This window comes from Clupea harengus, chromosome 11 (assembly GCF_900700415.2).
Source record: "Clupea harengus chromosome 11, Ch_v2.0.2, whole genome shotgun sequence".
Taxonomy (NCBI): domain Eukaryota; kingdom Metazoa; phylum Chordata; class Actinopteri; order Clupeiformes; family Clupeidae; genus Clupea; species Clupea harengus.
In genome coordinates this window covers 23,734,266-23,755,428 of record NC_045162.1, presented here as the reverse complement: position 1 = coordinate 23,755,428, position 21,163 = coordinate 23,734,266, and the positions used below count along the sequence as shown (strand labels likewise).

Genomic DNA, 21,163 nt, shown 5'->3' with positions numbered 1-21,163 from the left:
ATAGAAATATCTATAGGTTATCCCCCCCCCCCCACCTTCACAGTATTGATGTCTTCTCTTCCAGTAGGCTGCAAACATGCAACAGATGGTGGATTAATACGAGATCTATTCAGTACAATCAGAGCCTGAATTCTCTGGTATAATCCATGGATCTGAACATGATGTATTGCTTTGATGTTGTTAATTAAGTTAATGTTAACTTGCGGGTTGGATTGCTAACTTCATTATTTCATTACAGGGTAACTTAAACAGTTTTGTTTTGCAGATTTACAACTCTTTAAATATAAAATATTTACTGTTCCTCAATCTATCAAACCTTATATTACATAAGAATAACTTACATTTTTGTTTTGTGTAATTCAAGTTAAGGTTTGAATTTGAGTTGATTTTGAGTGAGTTTGCTTAATTTTGAGTCAATGTACACAAATGCACAAACAAACAAAAATCAACACATACACATAATTATGGTGTAAATGGAGCTTTGATTGCTTCTTGTTCTATCACTACCATATTGCATCTAAACTCTGGTACATCTGTTATCGGACATTAAGTTCAATCATTAACCAGCCTTGACCAATGTGTTAAATCAGCCAGAAAAAGTACACAGCACACAGACACACACTGCCCTCGTTCACTCACGGTCTAACGTAATTGGTTTATGACTCTTTATACAACAGATCCATTTCCGATTGAACAAGAGGCCGATCCCACTCAGAGTCTCCACTGCAAGTAATCCCTCCGCGTTTGATATCATTGTGTAGATGACCATCAGGGTGCCCTGGGCTCTGGGCACAGAGTGGAAGCTCTGAGTCTCCTATTGGCAAGGATTTCCCTAAATGTGGGGGGTCCACAAGCATCACGGATGTTTTAGACTTCGTGTGTCCTTACTACTGTTAAGAAATCAGAAGGTACTGAAAACATTCGGCACAGATCTGAAAGGACCCACCTGTAGTTGATGGATGGCTACCAGACAAAACATAAAGAACTGGAGAGAAATTAAAGCTGCTTTCATAAAAGTGATTTTACAATCTGATTATCAGTCGGAGATAGAGGAACAGTTGCATGTGGCAGTCAAAACTCCATCCCAGTGTTTGAAGGACTTCTCTTATGACTATCGGCATGCCCACTCATGCCCACTCATGCCCACTCATGCCCACGAAGGGCATCCCCACACTTCTTCAATACAGACTAGGAGGCCTCGTGGTGATACTGTGTTGGATAACGGGAGCACATAAACTCTTATCAGAGAAAGCTTGTGGAAACAGATTGCCCAGAGAGGGGAGTGCCTGCAGCGCTGTGACGATCAAGCTTTCAGAATGGCAGATGGGCAAGAGGGCAGAGCTGAGGGGAAAATACCACTGATGCTGAACATGCATGACGTCACGTACAGAGGAGACTCCTATGTGTTAAAAGATTAACTTTTGCACATGCCAGTTCTACTGGGCTTAGATTTTCTCCTCGCCAGTCAAACGACCATTCAACCTCGCTAAGGAAAGTGCTGGATGCCTGGGCGTGAGGCACATCATCTCCTTACCAGAAACTCTCTGAGGTGGACTACAGGTGATGTCGGAGTAATGCTTCATATGACCACATGATCATTTGTTGGCCTTAACAGAGACTCCCAGCTCAAGGCTGTCCAACCCTTGCTGCGGAAGTAGAACAATGTTTGGAATGAGGAAATGGGCTCCACCTGCGCTGTCCAGCATCTAATTATAACTACTGAGGAAGTGCCTGTGGCTTACAGAACATCCCCTCAGAAACAGGCCATTATCCATCAACACATACAGAAGATGCTAAAAGATGACATAATTGAGCAATCATCCTCTGCTTGGGCTTTACCGGTGGTTCTGGTCCCCAAGCCGGACGGTTCATTCAGATTCTGTGTGAATTACGGAGGTCTGAATGCTAAAACTTACAATGATGCCTACACCTATGGTCCACCACGATATTATGGATTCTATGCAAGGGGTGGCGCATTTCAGCACACTGGACTTGCAAAGTGGGTAATGGCAAGTGACTGGATGAAGAGAGCAAGACCAAATTCAATTAAATTCAATTTATATAGCGCCAAAACAATACAATTGTCTCAAGGCGCTTAAAAGACTGCCGTCATAACTTCTGAAGGCTTCTTCCCATTTAAATCCATGCCATTTGGTTTGAGAAACACTGGTGCCACCTTCCAGCGGCTGATGGAACAAGGCTCGGGTGAGGACATCATTGTTCTTTTTAAGATCCCAGAGCAGCCCTTGATCTGATTCGGATGCAGTATTTGCCCAATTACAGCAGGCTTAATGTGAAGAAGTGCCATCTACTCATGACTCTATCTTTCTTGGGCCATATCGTATCCGGTAGAGGTAGACCCCATGAAAATGGCATCAATCTCAGAATACCCCAAACCTTGGGTTAGTAGGGTGGTACCAGAAGTTTACCCCCAGACTAGCATATCTGGCTGCTGCGTTGAATAAGAATTGGGGTTTACATGGGAGTGGACTGAAAAATGTCCGTGTGCCTTCTTGGCACCTAAAAAAGCACTCATGTCATCCCCCGTTTCAAAATCCAAACGGACGCCAGTGACGTGCGGCTAAGAGACGGACACCAGCAGCACAGGCCTAAGAGAAATGGAGCCCAGCTGTGCTTAGAGAGGTGGCGAAATGGCGACATTATTAGGAGGGTACCACATTTGACCACAGTGCATTGGCTTGGGCCAGTAAAGGATACTGCAACATTGTACCAGATACTTTATCCCAAGCTCCTGTTGTGGTAGCGGAAAATGCCTGATTGGCAATGGCAAAAAGCTACTGGGCAGACCTTCCCAAATTTGTATCTGATATAGAGCTGGCTCAGAAGAAAAACTTCTTTGTGAGCAGGTCAGAGAGGCCAACCATCCAACCAAGGTTGGCAGGGTACATTACCAAGAACAACAAGGGGTGTTGTACGGAGAAGTGCCATCAAGATATGGTGGTAGTGGTGGAGAAGGAATGATGAAAACCATGGTGGCCCACGATAAGGAAAGATGTGTGGAAATTAGGGATGGGCATAATTAATCGACGATCGATTAATTGATCATTAAGAATTTCCTCGATGAAATAATTTTTTCATCAATTAAAACTAATGCATGTTCTGTTGCGTAGTGTGTGTGTAATTTATTTATTTTTAGGGCTGTCAAAGTTAACGTGTTATTCTATGAGATTATTGTGGCCGAGATTAATGCAATCAAATATTTGAATGCAACTTTGTTTACTTCCGGTGCGCTTTGACCCATGGCACGAAACTGCTGCGTGTCTGCAGTCAGTTATAATAATAATAATAATAATAATACTTAAATTTTGTATAGCGCTTTTCTATATACCCAAAGTCGCTTTGACATTTTAGGACAAGCAAGACAAGACTAAAATATAACAAAAAGTTAGATAGAAGAGACCGAGACGGTAGTTGAAGATGGAGAAAGCTGAGGGATTGTTGGGCGGAAAGTTTCTGTTTAAGAGGCAAAATGACAGAACAATCGACAAAACTAAAGTTGTATGTAGCATTTGTCAAGCTGAATGTAGCTATCACAGAAGCAGCTCGTCTTTAAGTTATCACCCTAATGCAAAGCACCCGACAGAAAGCAGTCCCAGGTTAGATGGTCGCCAACCCACACTCCACGACTTCTCTAGGAAATTTACTAGACCAGTCCGTGAAAAGGTTACCAACGCTGTAGCAGTTTAGGTTGCCGGTGACTGTCGGCCCATCAACATAGTTGAAGACGGTGGGCTGACTGAGGTGATTTGAATTGCTTCAGAGGACAATTCTTACGATTTACCGTCGAGGGGCACCATTGTGTCTCGCATACATTCCTTGTATGACGGCGAGAGAGCACGAAAAAAATACAATTAAACAACAATGTCTAAAATACACGCTGTCTGAAGTGATTACTCGTTAATTTATAAGATTTAGTCTTTAGAAGAAAACAAACTTTTAATCACGATGAATCTAGATGAATGAATTTCAAAATGTGAGATTAATTAGTCAGAGAGAAAAAAAAAAGTTGTGTTTATGAGCACCGGCTTCTAGCTGTCGGCTCCGCTGCTTAAGAGTACAGCAGCGCATATTTTGAAGTGTAACCATTGAACGGATCCCGTTTTAACTGCCACAAGAGTTGTCCATCGTGTAAGTTTAACTGCCACAAGAGTTGTTCATCTTGTAATAAAGATCTCAATGAGGAAACACGCTGTGTTTTTTCTATTTTCACTGCATTTTAATATAGCCTATAAATAGTGAATTTTAATATAAAAATATTAATGATTAATCGAAAATCGATCGTTAATTCTCCCGACGATCGATTAAGACAATTTAATCGAATGCCCATCCCTAGTGGAAATATGTGCAAAAATGTCAAGAGTACAAGGACATCACGGTTAAACCCTCAGGGAAGCTTCAAAAGACAGATGTCTCTGGCATGTTCATGCTGTACATAAAACCACGGGCGTCACTTCGGCAGTCACTGCCTTGGTATGTTCTATTAAGGACCCATAGAACGCCTCCTCCATAAAGCCCCCTTACCTCACACCGCTGCATACCACACTATACTCCTACATGCAAAGTTGCTCAAAGAGGTAGAAAGACACATGGCAGGGGGGCACTGTGGCGCGAGCCAATAAGCCCCCCATTTACGGGCTACAATGCTGGGGGACACAGGTTTGATTCCGGCCTGCTGTCTTTTCCCGATCCTCTCCCCACCTCCTCACTTCCTGTCCAAAATACTTCACTGTCCTATCCAAATAAAGGCTAAAAAGCCCATAAATAAATCTTTAAACTAATTTTTTTTTTTAAGAGACACAAGGGTGCAGCAAAAGACAGACAAGCCTGACATTATAATGACTGGCGCAAATGTGTAATTTATAGTCTGAGATCTAGTCTGGATCCGTGCCCATCCCATGTCCAAAGGCTCAAATAAATTCTCAGCCAAACTTGCACCACACTGGAAAGGGCCTGTTAGAGTTGAGAAACAATTAGGACCAAACAATTTCAACAGAGTGTGTTAGGGTACTGATCTGGAAAAGATAGACAATGTAAATGTGGTGGAACTGAAGGCGTATTTTGGTGCAGAGTGACAGCATTCAGTGCTGAACTATTTTTGGGGGCAGAATGAAAGAACTAAATCCAAATAAATGGAACAAAAAACCCAATGTGGGGTCTTCAAACTCAAACACAGCCATGGGGATATCCTTCAGCAAGCCCACTCTCACTCAAGTTGTACTGTTGGATTAGAGCACGTTTTCCCAGGAGTCAAAGAAGGAACACCTGAAATACCAGAACTTCCACTGTGGTCAGGTAACTGGTACTTGACAGTTGAGCACGTACACACCCTCATTCAGAGAAGATTATCTCAAGAACACACCCCAGACCTGCTTCACATCATGCATCAGGCTTCACAAGGGGTGGAACACCTTTATCCCCTTCTCTCAGTCACTGAAAACCAGCAACCTCTCCATTTAGGTTGACATACTGTGCTATTCTATTAAACATTTAAAAAAAAATGTCCACCATGATGTTATATGGCATTAATGCCACTGTAAACACAGAAGCAAGGATTTATATTATCCATTATTATCTCATGTGGACTAACAGCTATATGCCTACAAGTTGGAGACACTAACTGATTGATTTGCTTGAAATGACCCTGAGTCATATCAACAAGATGACTCATCTAACCACAAGGTTACTGTGATGTGTCCTTGGAGGTCTGACCCAATACTTTACTCATATCTGATCATCAACCTTCAAAACACACCCATGCGCACACACAGAACAATGAACACACACACACACACACACACACACACACACACCTGTTGAACTACATCATAATGGCAACAAAAGTGTACAGTCAAGCTGAGAAGCGCCACAGATATATGCCCAATGTAGTGTCTAGAAACCTTTTCATGGCAGTTTGTAACAGTTAAACCCCAAGGGTTTATCACTATTTTGAGTCCCCCCAGGATTTCACAATTTGTTTTTTTACAGATTTTATGGTGACAATTTCGAAAATGTTTGCAACTTCTGTTTCTCTTTAAACCCCACTTAAACTCAAGCCTGGTATAACCAGATCTAATTCACATTGTGAATAGGGTCTAGCTAAATAAATAGTTGGATGCAACAATATAGGCCTATATTCAATATAATCTTACCTTCCTGTTAGAATTTCTCAATTTCACAACTGAACACATGTCAGAATGATAATATGTAAGTAGTTAATTTAACTTTTAATGAGATTTGTGATCTAATAGATGCAGCTATGTTGTGAATGTAAAGCCAATGTCTAATACCAAGCTTCACTGCAGTCGTCAATCCATCAGACACCAAAACGACTGGGATATTAAGCAGTGGAGAGACAGACTGTGCATAACCTTATACCACCATCAGGATGCAAAAGCAGCAGAAATAAGTTGCAATTTAATGCTAAGAAAATTATCAGCATCTAAAAAAAATGCAGTAAATTGCTGATTTTGCATTGAATTCGCACATCATAATATGTGCGTGTAGGGGCCGGGGAAGAGACTGACTTGTAAAGGGTGAGGTCGGTCTGCAGGTCTGGGGCCCTGGGGTGCAGGGGAGGGGCATGACGCGTGTCCTGGGGGTGACGCATCTCGATAGCCTCCTGAGACGTGACATGCAGCGTGACGGGGATGACTGGAAGGATGCTGATGTACCTGCGGGGACAGGTGCCAGAGTGGAGGATAAATGTTCTGCATCAAGGAGACAGGCATCTCACGGACTACATCTAGAGACACTTGAATTCAAGTCAGCCCAGTTCAGCAAGTTGAAATACTGTTATTCAGCAATACAAAGTACTGGATGGATATGTAGGTCTTAAGTGGTCTTTATGTCTTTAAGTGTGCTTAGATGGGGTTGAACCAATTACAGTTCAATATTTATTATTAATAATAATAATAATAATTCATTTTATTTGTAAAGCACTCTTCATTCAGAAGAATCTCAGAGTTATTTAGAAGTAGTAAGCTACTACCAACTCAATTACTCACTCAGTACAGTGTAGTGTAAAGTGTACACCTCCCCCCCTCAGAGCTTGGGGCAAGGTCCATACTCACTTCTTGGCCAAGGTGATGTTGTAGTAGCTGAAGAGAGAGGGCCAGTGGCGGTAGGACAGCCTTCTCCAGCCCTCCTCGTCCTCTGGGCCCCATGTGATCTGGGGGCTGCGGCCGTCGTGGCTCCCGTGGCCGTGGGATTGGTTCTCTGGAATTGGGGTGGGCTCGGGGGCGGGGAGCACACTCAGAGTGCTGGTGGGGTCCCCTCCGGGGAAGACAGGGGCGACCCCGAGGTGGGGGGGCAGCCCAGCCTCCCCAAGAGGGCTTTGCTCAGACACCTGGGCAGCCAGGAAGGTCCTCAGTCCTGCAGGGTCAGTGTAGACTAGGATACCAATCCAGATGACTGTGCCTACCTGGACAAGAAAATAACACAAAAAATGATTTAAGCATCTTTTAATAGCAGTAACATGTCTACATGCCTCCCATTTCTAAGACAAGATTTTTGAGAGAACTGTGATGCACTCGGATTGACCAAACAAACAAATCGTGGTTACTTTGGTGTCAATTCCTTGTGCAAGCTGGCTGCAAAGATCCAAGCCTTTGATCCCGATGGAACTCTTACCATAATGATACGCTGGGCCAGGCGCGTGCGAGCCAGGAAGTACACCACCCGCAGCCTCTTAGGCAGCCGAAGGTTCCGGAAGGCCGGCGCCTGGAGTGTGATGGTGTGGGGGGAGGGCCGTGGGGGAGGGGGCGTCTCACGGGGACGCAGAGGGCCAGGTTTGGAAGGGGGCATTCCTGCCTCGGCCGGGAGACGCCTGTTCAGATCAGCCAGCTGTGTGCAGAGGACAGAATGGAAAATGTATTTCCAGTTCTTCAACTAACATTTGTTGCCGTATCTCTGAGTCTTCTTGACAACACCACTTGAAATTCCATACAACAATTCCATAACAATAAACAAATCTCCAAAACCAAGAAGAATGATTGAGTCCATCTGTGACCCGAGGACAGCGGGGGAGAGAAGAGTAAACATGGCAAGCAAACAGAATGTTCCGCTCTCACCTCCATGCGACGGATATCGATGGAGAGGATTGTGGTGAAGAAGAACATCTGCAGAAAGAAATCGGACACCAGGCCAACCACAGCAAACAAACAGAACTCCTGCAAGGAGAGGACACAGTCAATACTGGAGGATGATGACTAGAGAATTAATACAATAGAATATAACAAACACGTGTCCAATCCTCTACCTACAGAGTTTAGGTATCAAGTAGTACACAGATCAGCAAAACAAGCCCTTTAAAAAGCACTTATACACAAATGTAAGAACAAAGCATAGATATAAGAGCTAAGGGTATGTTTGGAATAAGGGCTGGGCATCTGTTGAATGTTGCAGTACCTGGATGGCGGGCACTAAGGTAAAGTATCCTATGAGAATGATGCCAAGCTCCGTGGCCATGTTCTTCATGATGGACCAGCTCTCATTGCTCAGACCTGAGGAACATTTTCACATTTAGTATAGAACAGCCATTCTAACCAACTGTCTCTAAAGGTGTAAGGTGTTTCGACCCTGGCGGTTCTAGGCCCCGCCCTGTGATATTGCATGCCTGTTCTGTCTCTGTCTCTACAGCAGGTAATTGGAAGCAGGTGTTTCAGTGATTGGATGGGCTACAAAAGCCCTGATCAGACGGCAGTCGGGAGAGCTTTGGATTCCCGGCATTTGGTTATCGTTGGTCGTTGATAGAGATTGGATTTGGAGAACTCTTTGGTTTTGGATTGTTGTCGTAGGATTTTGGATTATCGTCGTCGTTTGTTTTGGATTACCATTTAACTGACTTACATCTTTGGTTTCTATTCACAACACTGACATTCACTACACGTTTTGCTTATAATTAATAGATAAATATATACCTGTAACCATTAATAAATAAGGTATTATTATTATTATTATTATTATTATTATAATTCTGCGTAGCCTCCCCTTTATGTTTCATGCATGTGAGCCGTGCACGTAACACAGGGATCAGTGTGTGGGCTTCCAGGAAACCAGTTGAGCCAGTGCCAACCATTTTCTCACACATGGGTGTACTGTAACAAAAAAGTGATATCATTTACTGAATTCCAGCAAAGTCATGTACTTTTTCTTTCCACTATGCGCATTTGCTGAGAACTCTAGACCCGAGTCCTTTTGCAAAGTGCTGTGGAACATGTTTGTCCTGATATACCCAAATCTGATTTGGTCTCACATAACTCAATTCAACCCAGTGAACTCTATTCTCACTTCATAGTTTTTAGACTGCATGCTAAGACTTCCTGATACCAGCATATATTGATAAAGCTCAATCAAACCGCATTTACTTTATTCTTTATTTTCTCAGCAAATATATGTCAATTGTATCTTCTAATCTCACCTTGGGCAATGCGTAGTTTCACCTCCAGATCAACAGGGGTCGACACCACAGACTTCGTGAGGACCAGCACATTCTCCAACCCAATGACCACCACCAGATATGGAAAGATCTCTCTGGAACGATGAAAGACATACACACACTCAAAAATTATGTGAATGATCTCACACTAACGGATATAGATCCAGAACAGGTTTAAGACCAAAGAAGAGCCAATAACAGATAATAATTATGACATCAGACTTAAACACAGTGTATTTATGCACCCCCGTTTCTCAACTGAAATGGGGCCAGAATATTCATGCAGGTTTCAAATGGCCCACAGAGGAGTGCAGCCACAGAGATAGATACACTCCGGATGAAGTATGTAGGTGAAAGTTCAGTGTGTAACTGGACTAGGCCAGTGCTAAAGGTGACCGCGTGTGCATGGGGAGGTTGAAGGTACGTGGGGGAAGAGTGGAGTGTGTAACTGGACTAGGCCATAAACATGCCAGAAGTGACCCCCACACACACAAGGAGGGCTACATAATACAGGGCCCTCAGGCATACTGATGTATGACCTCCTTGAAGGACACCTCTATGTATGAAATGTGGGTACAGAATGCGTCTCCAGGTCTCCAGGTCTGTGTGTGTGCTCTGTACAGTGTCGGGGAGAACCCGTTGATCGGGGAGAATAGCGTGTGCATGGTGTGAGCTCACACCACTTTGACAGCAACCACAGATGTTTCCTCTGATTGGCCTAGAAACGATGATTCTCCACCCACCAGAAACTGTCCCTACACAGAAAATCCCCCTTACACCTCCCCCACAACCAATAGCAATTCATCAAAACGCCCCCTTCACCACAGCTAGTTGGACATTAACCTGCTCTTGACTTTAACCGTTACACTGTCTGGAAGGGAATCAATGAGCAGATATGTATGTGTGTGTGAGGTTGTGTGAGTCAACATGACACAAGCGCGTGTGTGTGTGTGTGTGTGTGTGTGTGTGTGTGTGTGTGTGTGTTTGACTGTGCAGAGGGCATGTGCACATAGCTGGGGGAGTGCAAGTGTGTGCGATCTGTATGCGCTGCATGTGTGTGTGCATGTGCGTGTGCACATGTGTGTAGCTCACCCTCCGTTCAGGGTGGGCGTCAGGCCAAAGAGGGTGCAGAGGCCCACTGACATTAGAAGAGAGCTGAGCACGGTTACCACGGCAGCCAGGGCCAGACCCCATTTGGATTTCACCATGTCAATCTTACCTAAGAGGACACAGAGAGAGGAAGGGAGGGGGAAACAGAAGGAAAGACACAGAAAGAGAGAAATGTTAGTGTGGGTTTGAGAACATGTGTAAGACAGAGTTATCAGAAAGTGTGTGAGCATGTGCATCTGTGTGAGAGAGAGAGAGAGAAAGAGACTTGAAGATTAGAAAAATCTCGAGCAGAATGCTCCTAAGAGGTAATTCCAGGAACTATGCAACACACACACACACACACACACACACACACACACACACACACACACACACCCCCCGACACACACACACACACACAGAGACCAACACACACACACACCCCCTCCTTCCACACAGACACAGTAAACAAATCCACCCTCTGAAAGCACGCCTGTATGTGGGTGATGGCGAGGATCTGTGTGTGAGACAATGCTGGCACTGAGGAGAGGCAGAGGCGTCTGCGGCACCGGCAAGCCTCATACCTTATCAGAGTGAATTCTTGCGGGCTGAAAGCTGAATGTACCGTTCAGGGAGGATTATCCTTCAGCCAGACTGGAACAGCCTTGGCTGCGGCTCAGTCAAAAAACCTGTGGCTGACCTTCTCTAATCATAGCCGGAGATCTCCTGCCAGGCCTCGGCCTTGCTCTGAAGGCAGTTGGCAACAAAGTGGAATAGCCACAGTTTGACTGATTACACTAGCCCAGAGGGAGAGCAGGCAGAACAGGAATACAGCAGAGATGTGGAGAGTATCTTCAATCGGTGAGGGCCAACATTTGCTTTAGGCCACAGAGAACTTCTAAGGTAGAGAGAAGGACCTTGATTCATGGTATCTGACTTGGTGACGGGTATGGCCGGTTTGTGGGACCGCAACATAAAAGAAGGGAAACGGACAACAAAACTACATTTCTCAATAAAGAGGTCATTTCTTAGACGGATGTGTAGGATATGAGAGAGGAGCTGAGCTGCAGGTGTCCATGTATCCCACCCCTCCACCTGGATCTGTTCTCCTCCCTGCTGCTGCCTGCAGCCTATGCATGGCCACTACAGAGTCTGCAGGAGGTGCAGAGGGCCATTACAGTGACTGTCAGACACAACTTCATGTCTTAATGGCTAAATGGACACGCTATCTAGGTTTCTAAATCTATGGTGCTACCCACCTCTATGTGACGAATGTCTTTAGAGCCTGGATTACCACCGTTTCTTCTTTCATCTGTTGTTCGACTACAAGGATGGTTTAAAAAAGAATGAGGCATTGAAGAAGGTCTAGGAGATTGCTGGTGCTCCCGCTGGGTTTGCTATTTTCCCTATCGTTGTGAATCGCGACAATAAATAAATCTTTGCGTGTTGTTCGTGAATATTTGCAAAGCAGTCTGAGCAGTATTTTAATTGCGAATTCATGCGTGAAAGAAATGGTTGAAGAATTACTTTAACTTGAAAATCCTACAAACTCTTGACAAGGTCTGGATCACATCGTCCCTGACATCTTTACAACTGAACAAAACAACTAATTTAGAACTTATTAACCATTTTCTCTCTCGTTATTTTCCCCAGAATTCTCCCTGTCCCCCGATCTCACTTCCGGCCTGTGTCACCTGGTGACAGCACCTGACCAGCCATCGCCATGGGTGAAATGGAGCAGCTGCGAAAGGAGGCGGAGAGCCTGAAAGATCAAATCACCGTCAGTGTCCTCAGTGGCCAAGGGCACACACACACACACACACACACACACACACACACACACACACACACACACAAATGGGAAAAGGAGAAGGGTTATATGTTAAATGGCTGAGACATGCTTTCACACAGAACTTTAACATGCCATCCTGGCAGAAGCTGGCCTGTAAATATGGCTCCACAATGAAAATGTCAAAGACAATCAAAAAACAAATGTGGACAAACGGTAAAAAAAAAAAAAAAAAAAAAAGAATCATATAAATTCAAGTCAAATAAAATAAGTCAAGGACAGTGAAGGCATTTCGAAATGATCGCTCCCACATTGAAAAGTGAAAGGGGGAAATTCACGAGCCATTTAGCTGTGTGGAAACCCGGCATAAGCAAGACAGGAAGTGCTCAATGTTTGTAAAGACAGAAGTGTTATGAAGAGTGCTGGAAATGAAGTAATGATGTAGTAAGAGGAAAGGGAAGGTGTGTGTGTGTGTGTGTGTGTGTGTGTGTGTGTGTGTGTGTGTGTGTGTGTGTGTGTGTGTGTGAGGGTAAGAGACACATACGGGTGGAGAAGTAGATGTAGGCGAAGAGGATGATGTAGGTGGTGACCAGTGGGATGAGCTCAGCGATGCCGATCTCCTCCTTGAAGTGGACGTGCAGCAGGTGGTCCTCACGCAGGCTGCAGTTCACTGAGGGGTGCAGCTGCTTCAGCCGTGCACGGAGACTGCTCAGGAACCTACACCACATATAACGCGTGCGCGCACACACACACACACACACACACACACACACACACACACACACATAAAATGGCATCATGGTAAATGGTCAGCGGAAACACACACATGTACGTGAACAAAAGACAAGATGAACATACACACACTGAACAAAGTCTGGAAAGAAATCTGCACTACAAAGCTGCAAGGTTGAGGAAAGCACACGTACATATTACCCAACAACATCACAATCGGGAAATACACACGCTCTCCCACATAACGAAAACAAACCATGGGCCTGCTGCTTAAGCTGTCTGGTCAGGGAAGCCACTGGCACACAGTCACATAAATACATAAACACAATCTCTTGGTCTGGACTCACCTGGCGTCGTAGTGACTAAGCACTATAGTGATGGTGTAGGTGACCGCACGCTTCCTGCCATCCAGATTGACTCCCGTGTGCTTTCCTGGTACGCCAAACAGCAGGTCTGAGAACAGAGCAACAGCTCAGTTAGTGTCTGCACAAACACTGAGCTACAACTGCAAACGGCATGTGTACTGAGTGACCATGCCAAAACAGCATGTGTACTGAGTGACCATGCCAAAACAGCATGTGTACTGACCAGCATGTGTACTGACCAGCATGTGTGCTGACCATGCCAAGATAAAGGGCTCATTTCCTATTGAAAATGACCGCTGTGGTCTCACTTGTACTGTGAGCTGGAACAAGGGCTAAAACTTTATTTTGTTTATCCTCTTGGAAGCCTCCCTTAGTGATCACACTTGAAACCCAATTTGCCAAAATAAAGCTCTTTGTACAAAGCTGAAATGTTGAATAATACTTTTTGCAAATATTTGAAGGATAAATACCCTGCATTAAAGGGGTATCTGTAGACCTATGGGTGTTCCTCCATAGAAACCAGAGAACACCACTTTGTCTCCTCAGTATCCACAAAATCATTTGTAAATGTAGACATACACAATGAAAATGGCAAATATCCGAGACCATCACACATTGTGCAATTGGCTGCTCTTTTGGCATATTGTCCATTGACTGATGACCAAGGCCATTCTTTGCATTCATCCTGATGATCCATAAACCCTCCTCTACCTCTCTACCTCTCTGTCTCTCTGTCTCTCTGTCTCTTTGTCTCTCTCTCTCTCTCTCTCTCTCTCTCACCTCTCAGAGTGGCAGAGGTGTGGAGGCCTTTGGGTTCATGCTTCTGGACCGTCTTCATGAGGTCGGGGTCCGAGTCAAATAAATCCTGCTGGTTCTGCCAGTAGTTGCCGGGGGAGACCAACAGGCAGCCGTGCTCAGGCAGGACTGCCCGCATGCGCCGTAACCCTGGCAACAGGTCAGTCACCTGCAGACAAAGCGCCTCCAGGCTGCGGACACCAGAGCTATGGAGGACAGCGGGATAGAGAAAGCCAGGGAGAGGAGAGAGAGAGGATGTGAGGAGAAAGCACCCGTGCAGAACAAAAGATCAACAAGAAGCACAAGGAATGAAATGAAAGCCTCTTGTTCAAATGGAACTGGAAAGCGAGTGTTACATCAAAGCATTGACACACACACATGGCTGTTCACAGCTCACAGGCCCTCAGCATGGGGCAGAGGAGGGCAGCTCACCTGTCGGAGTACACATGGTTCCGGATCTCCTCCAGCAGGGTGAAGACCCGGCCCAGGGGGGAGCGGAACACGTCCACCGGCACTAGGGTGGTATCCCACGGGGAGATGGCAGCCTTCACCAGGACCTGCTGGATGTAGGCCACTGGAGGCCCTCGATACTACAGAAAGGGGGGTGATGCATTGATCAACTTAATAGAAGACTAATTCTGGAAATGGAATTAAAGAAACTTAGAGAATTTTTTTCTTTAAACTGAAATTGAGAGCAACAGTAAAAAACAGGAAATACTCTAAACCGAGGTCACACCGTACAGTTCAGATTCTATATTTACTCCGAGTGCTGTTCAGCACACAGATACTTAGGTAAGAATATTACTCCTCTGTAGAACCTTAAGCCAACTCTGGAATGTCTGCACAAGATTACTCAAGAGAGAGATGGAATCCGAGTGGGTGGATTTGAGCAAGTCCATATCTGTGCACATGCTCAGGAGTGTGTCTATGAACACCAACTCATGAATGCACAAGTCATTCTGGGCTCAGCTACATGTATGCAAAAGTGCACTTGTGTCAGTGGACATGCCTTGCATCAGTGTGAGATTGTAGGGGTGTGTGTGTGTGTGTGTGTGTGTAAGTGTGAGTCAAAGTTCTTACCCACTCTGGCCGCTCCCCGAGGTCACCCTGAGGCTCATGGGAGGGGACGATGTAGTCTCTCAAGCCGGTGGTGAACTTCTCCGGCCCTGTGCCAGGCAGTGGCAGCTTAAGCAGTGGGTAACTGACAAAGAAGGAATTTTCTGAAAGTTACATTGTATGAAATATGCCCATGTTTCAACAGTAACTCTCACACACACACACACACACACACACACACACACACACACACACACACACACACACACACACACACACACACACACACACACACACACACACACACACACACACAACAATGACTCATTCAAGAGATACCTTCTGCATGAGAAAAAGAGGAGGGTCATGTTAAATGGCTGAGACATGCACTCTCACAGAATACCATCACTCTCCCATATGGAAAAAGTATGTTTTAGGAGCCGACCACAGCGCCTTTCCCAAATAACTTCCCTCCCTCATAACAAACAGCCTCAGTTCCCCTGATGAGATGCAGCTACACAGAAGAAGCAAGGCTCCATTCACGGGTACATTTCCAGGGAAATATTACAAAGCATCTTTATGTTCAGAGAGGGTAGCGAGGGGGGAAAAGGGCATGAACAGATACTTTCTCATGGCCTCCATGTTGAAATAAGCAGCCCCAACCGGCACCCTGCCTGTCCCCACGCCCTCTCTACTGAGAAAGGGCTCTTGCGAAACAGGGCCCCTCTGGCAACCACTGCTCCTCTCGCCCCAGGTGTGAGAGGGAGAGACACACACTGGGCTGAGAAAGAAGGGGCGGGAGAGTGCGTGAATAAGGCATGACCGAGAGCAAGGGACGAGCTCTGCCACATTCTTTTAAGACTTCAAATTATAATTTAAGTGATTGGCACTTGGGTCTTATCTGCTGCCGTGTGGAACAAAAGATTTATGATTGACTCCTAAACTCCTGTGCTGTCCCCTCCGGTTATTCCCCAACACCTGCACTCTGCTTTTATTTTTTTTTGGGGGGGGGGGGGGGGGGGGGCAGTTGGGTACTGCGAGTCCATGTGGTCTTTACAGGGATGCTCTGGAATGGGACTGCATTGTGATTCCAGACATTCCAGACTGAGGTGTTTTTCAAAATGCGGTTTCAAATTTTTTGGAAATGGCAGGTGGTGGCTTTTCCATTTATTTCAGGATTACATAACACAACCATTTGTCATTGTGCGATTTACTGTATTCATAGATCTACCTAGCTTTCCCTGCATCTTAAAGACATAGCCTACCAGACGACTAAAAGTTGCTGAGTGAGTTGATCAGATGGCCACTTCTGAATCATTAACTGAAAGATTCAAATGAGTTATTGGAAAATTGATTGTGAGAGGGTGCGTGTAGGATGCGTTTAAATATTAATGGAGTCTCCAAACAAGCTCTCCTTCCTTGGCTGAATAAAATCCTGAAATTTGCCTGTGCAAAGGCCGACTCTAGCATAGAGCCTGCCTTTCTCAGCACGCCTGGCTAAACTGCCAAATTGTCCCCTCTCACTAGGGATGGGCATTTTAAGCAAAAATACTATTCGATAATCGCTGGGAACTATTCGACCACCATTCCACTATAATTCGACATTCCAGTCCATACCAGTCAAGCCTCACGTTTTAATCGGAAGACTCACTCACGAACGTGACACTGAATCAATTACAAGTCCAATAAACTGCTGTGCAGAAAAGACTGCCGTGTTCATGCTGTGCGGCTCACTACGTCTAGCAGTTATAGCCTACTAGTCAACGATACTTCAATATTCATTGGGTCAGTGTTTATCATTGTACAAATTCTCATCTCTATGGGGTGAACATGGACCTGTTTACCAAACGCCGTGCAAATGTAACAATATACTTTCACATGCTGACTTTGTGTGTGTGTGTGTGTGTGTGTGTGTGTGTGTTCGAATCACTAACCTCGCGGATTTCAGTCATGTTAACTTGACGGGCATGAACACACACAATCCTGCTTTATCTGTCAGAATTTGCACTGCACTTCGTTTCCTTTCATTTTTTTTGAAGGAGTTCCACACAGAACGTTTTGACAGCTGTAGTGGTCTTTGGCTTTGCATGTTTTCCTGTTTGTGCAGCAGCATCTAATCTCACAGTGCGACACACGTTTCATCTGCGCCTGGTAGTAACGTGCTGTTCTTATTCTTCTATCGTTGTTTAAAGCAGCAATAAGGAGTTTTGTTCCAAAACTAGCATGCTAACTACCTATAAGTCATGCAAAAACCTTGCAAACACCACCAACAGCCCAGTCGACACTGATAGAAGCTTGCCAACACACTAACTGGTGTCTTTTGGCAGTATAGCTGGCAATGTCATGCTGTGAAAGCTTTTCTTCCATTTTTGCAAGGTGTTCCAGCCCGGAACACAGAACTACATAGGGCATATTCTGGATGGCTAGTGGGAAAGACACAGGTGTTCATCTGTCCTTCACATGACCATATGCTATCAAAATTCATTTGAGGATGGTACCAAAACTAGTTGCCTATAAAACCATACCTCAAAAGTGTCAAATTGTTTCATAGTGTTGCTTTAATGGCTGTTGGCAAACAGCTTTTAGATGCATTACCGTCACCTTCGGGCATTAGTGTGCTACCTTTTACTTGCTGATAAAACAAGGGAATTTTTTTGTAAGATAAGATGAGAGTCACGTAAACTATTCAATTCTTTATCATTGAATGACTATTCGAATATCATGACCCATCTGTACCCCTCCCCTGCTTCGGGAAGCTGACTCAGGTCACTGTACCTCCACAAAGTCGTGTTTTGTGGCTCTGACAGCCTGGGAGAGTCTCAGCAGATGCTGGTTCCTTTTCTCCAGGACACTTTCTCACAGCCAGCTTTTTTTTCTCCGCCTGAGGGTCTGTCCTTTCAGCAAGCTCCAGGACTTTTGATTCACTCAACGCTGACGGGAGCTTAACAAAACGCAAGTTCCTCTGGCACCAGGTCAACTTCTGAGAAAGCAGTTTTTCCAGTCTTCTCACTGGTGAGCTCTGAAACGCCAGGCTTCGGCCCTCTGAAGTAATCAAGAGTGACTACATCTGCCCAATTCATGATCACAGCTCCGTCTAATCCAGAAGAGTCTGCAGTTCAATGGGGGCAACTCTGTTCTTCACTCCCAAACTAAACTTACCACTCTAAGCTTTTAGCATGGAAACAGACACATTTCAGAGCCTACTGTAGCTTTATTTGAAGATAATAGTTCATATTTATGTTTTCATGTCAATATTTTATCTTTGTTTTAATAAGTTATATGCGAGTTATTAACACTCATTCACATGTTCATGTTTTAATAGGTTGTATACGAGTTAATAACACTCATTCACATGTGCATGTTTTAATAGGTTATATACGAGTTAATAACACTCATTCACATGTACATGTTTTAATAGGTTATATACGAGTTATTAACACTCTTTCACATGTTTATTCACATGTTCATTCAATGCCCTCATCAGGCTTCATGGCCTCATTTAGACTGCTGCCTGTGTCTATGTAAATGTTCCACTGAACAGCTGTTATGTAATGAATAATGTAAATACAGCATGACATGGCCTGTTTAAACGGCCCAACCAAATATCTCCATGTTCCCCATACTGGGCAGAGAATGGCACAAACACCCCAATGCCCCCACCAAACCCTCCTCTATCTCACACACACACACACACACACACACACACACACACACACACACACACACACACACACACACACACACACACACACACACACACACACACACACACACACACACACACACACACACACACACACACACACACACACACACACACAGTCTCTCAGAACCCAGATCAGTGGTAGCCCATTCACTCACCAGCATGTGAGGATGCTAGCGGACGTGAAGAGGATGATGGGCACGGGGTAGGAGGCACATAGCAAGCCGTGCCGGTAGAAGGCTGCTGAGATGCTCTCCCGAAGACGCTCTCGCACCTTCATCCTGCAGGGGTGGGGTCAGCTGGACGCCATTGGAGCGCGGCGGGCAGCCGAGCAGGGGACACTGGAGAACATTCAGGGACCTGAGGAGAACACAGGGTTTAAGTTAGCCAATGGCCAGTCACAAGGGTAATCCTCCGGGGGTATAAGAGTAACAGTAGTGTGTTTAGTGTCGTTTGTAAACTAACTTCCTTAATTTACTGTAAACATAAATGCTTCAGTTTACCCTGGTCAAGAGCATTAAAAAAAAAAGACTAGGTGTTGTTGCCGTGGAAAACGCCACATCATTACGACAGCAAGAGCAAAACAAAGAGAAAAACAACCCCAACAAACCAACCACAGACACGAGCTCCTCCTCCACCTAATTGTATAACTCACTTAGAGCACATGTAGGCAGGAGATGGGACCCATGAGTGCCTGAAGCAGCCAGGGAGTTAAAGTCTCCTGGGTCAAGTAAATATATATAGCCAAAATACACAGCGCAACAACAAAAATATATATATTCTAAGGATAAATCATTTATAGTATATTATCAATCTTTCTTTAGGTCGAGTTATAGCAATCAATTGTTAAATCAGTCCCCCTCTGTGTGCGCGCGCGCACACACACACACACACACACACACACACACTAAGGCTGCGATATCACCTCCCTGCATATTCCTCCTTGGAATTTACCTCCAGAGTGTCTACAGCACACACGGCAGTCTATAAATAATCACCACACTCCCAGCACAAACACACTCTTTCAACTCTAACAATGTGACAACACTTAGAACGCTTTCTCGTTCCAAAATACGGCCAGCCACACAGAACTGCTAAACTGGCTAAAGCTCCAATACAAATGCACCAGTTTAGAAAAATATCTGGTTAGGGATCCAGTTTAAAGGACTTCATAGGCCTACTTTGTTCACCAGGTTCAGGAAGTATTTTCTGTGATGAACACTGGGATGAAGTGATGAACACCACAGTCACCAGTGGCACCACACCGTTACTGCTAATGGCGTCATAAATCAAGATCCACTCCAGATACAAGGTGCTCACTGCTCACTGACGTCCTCCTCTCTGTGTTGTCAGAGAGCGAAAGGGGCGAAGGAGACATAGTCTGAAGGGACTTATGATTTTCTCTTTTGTAAAAACCCATGTTTCGCACCTTTATAGTGAGTCTACACAAGGATGCCAGAGGCCTTGATTTGGTAGGTACTCAATGTCTCAGTCAGTGATCTAATCCAGGATTGAGCTGCTCACAGCCACGCAAATGAGGCTCAGGTCCATCCCTCCTCTCTTTCCACTCCCCACCCCCCCTCTCTCCCTCCCTCACTCAGCCCGTCTCATTCTTTCCACTCTCTCCCAATGCCTCTCTTTCATTCCCTCAGTCTCCACTTTTGCCACCTGATCAGAGAAGCTTAAAGACAGAACATGACGCACAGAGAGCACAGACTCCACATCCCGCCTAAACAAACAGCAGGCTGCAGTGGGGTGGGGGTGTCTGAGTTTGTGTTATTCGCAGTCCTAAACTCAAGAGTCTGTGTCAGGTTAGCGAATTCAGTCTCTTGACCATCAGGCACGTGCTCCTATTTACATGCAATTGAACTGGCATTAGCAACAACATAAGCATCGGGTCTGCTTGTGAACAAAGCATAATTTAAACTGTATTATTGGGGGAGGGCAATAGACTTATCAGTCATTACACTGCAATGTGGGAAGATTTTTCATGCAAAGATTACAAGTCATACACAGTACAGAGGGGTCAGACTGAGGACACAGGAAGCAGCCATGATGAAGAGGAAAAGAAAACAAGCTAAAAGGAAAATATGCCTAAGGCAGAATGAAAATGTGCCATGCACTACACGGCCGGCTTTTTTATTATATGGTCGTCCAAAGAGAACCGTTATTACGTT

General features: G+C 44.9%; 1 protein-coding gene across 1 annotated transcript in view; it reads right to left on the bottom strand.

Annotated features, from left to right (window-relative positions):
- Positions 1-21,163, bottom strand: part of LOC105894638 (SREBF chaperone) — a 30,653-nt gene that overhangs the window by 7,219 nt on the left and 2,271 nt on the right. Inside the window, exons 2-14 of the mRNA XM_031576396.2 lie at positions 19,145-19,346; positions 15,308-15,428; positions 14,660-14,817; positions 14,213-14,433; positions 13,415-13,520; positions 12,880-13,052; positions 10,550-10,676; positions 9,440-9,552; positions 8,428-8,522; positions 8,091-8,189; positions 7,651-7,863; positions 7,092-7,441; positions 6,546-6,692 (exon numbers count right to left, since the gene is read on the bottom strand). Of these exons, the coding sequence (XP_031432256.1) occupies positions 6,546-6,692; positions 7,092-7,441; positions 7,651-7,863; positions 8,091-8,189; positions 8,428-8,522; positions 9,440-9,552; positions 10,550-10,676; positions 12,880-13,052; positions 13,415-13,520; positions 14,213-14,433; positions 14,660-14,817; positions 15,308-15,428; positions 19,145-19,266 (2,045 nt within the window). The 5' untranslated portion in view covers positions 19,267-19,346. The remainder of the gene's footprint in view (positions 1-6,545; positions 6,693-7,091; positions 7,442-7,650; positions 7,864-8,090; positions 8,190-8,427; positions 8,523-9,439; positions 9,553-10,549; positions 10,677-12,879; positions 13,053-13,414; positions 13,521-14,212; positions 14,434-14,659; positions 14,818-15,307; positions 15,429-19,144; positions 19,347-21,163) is intronic.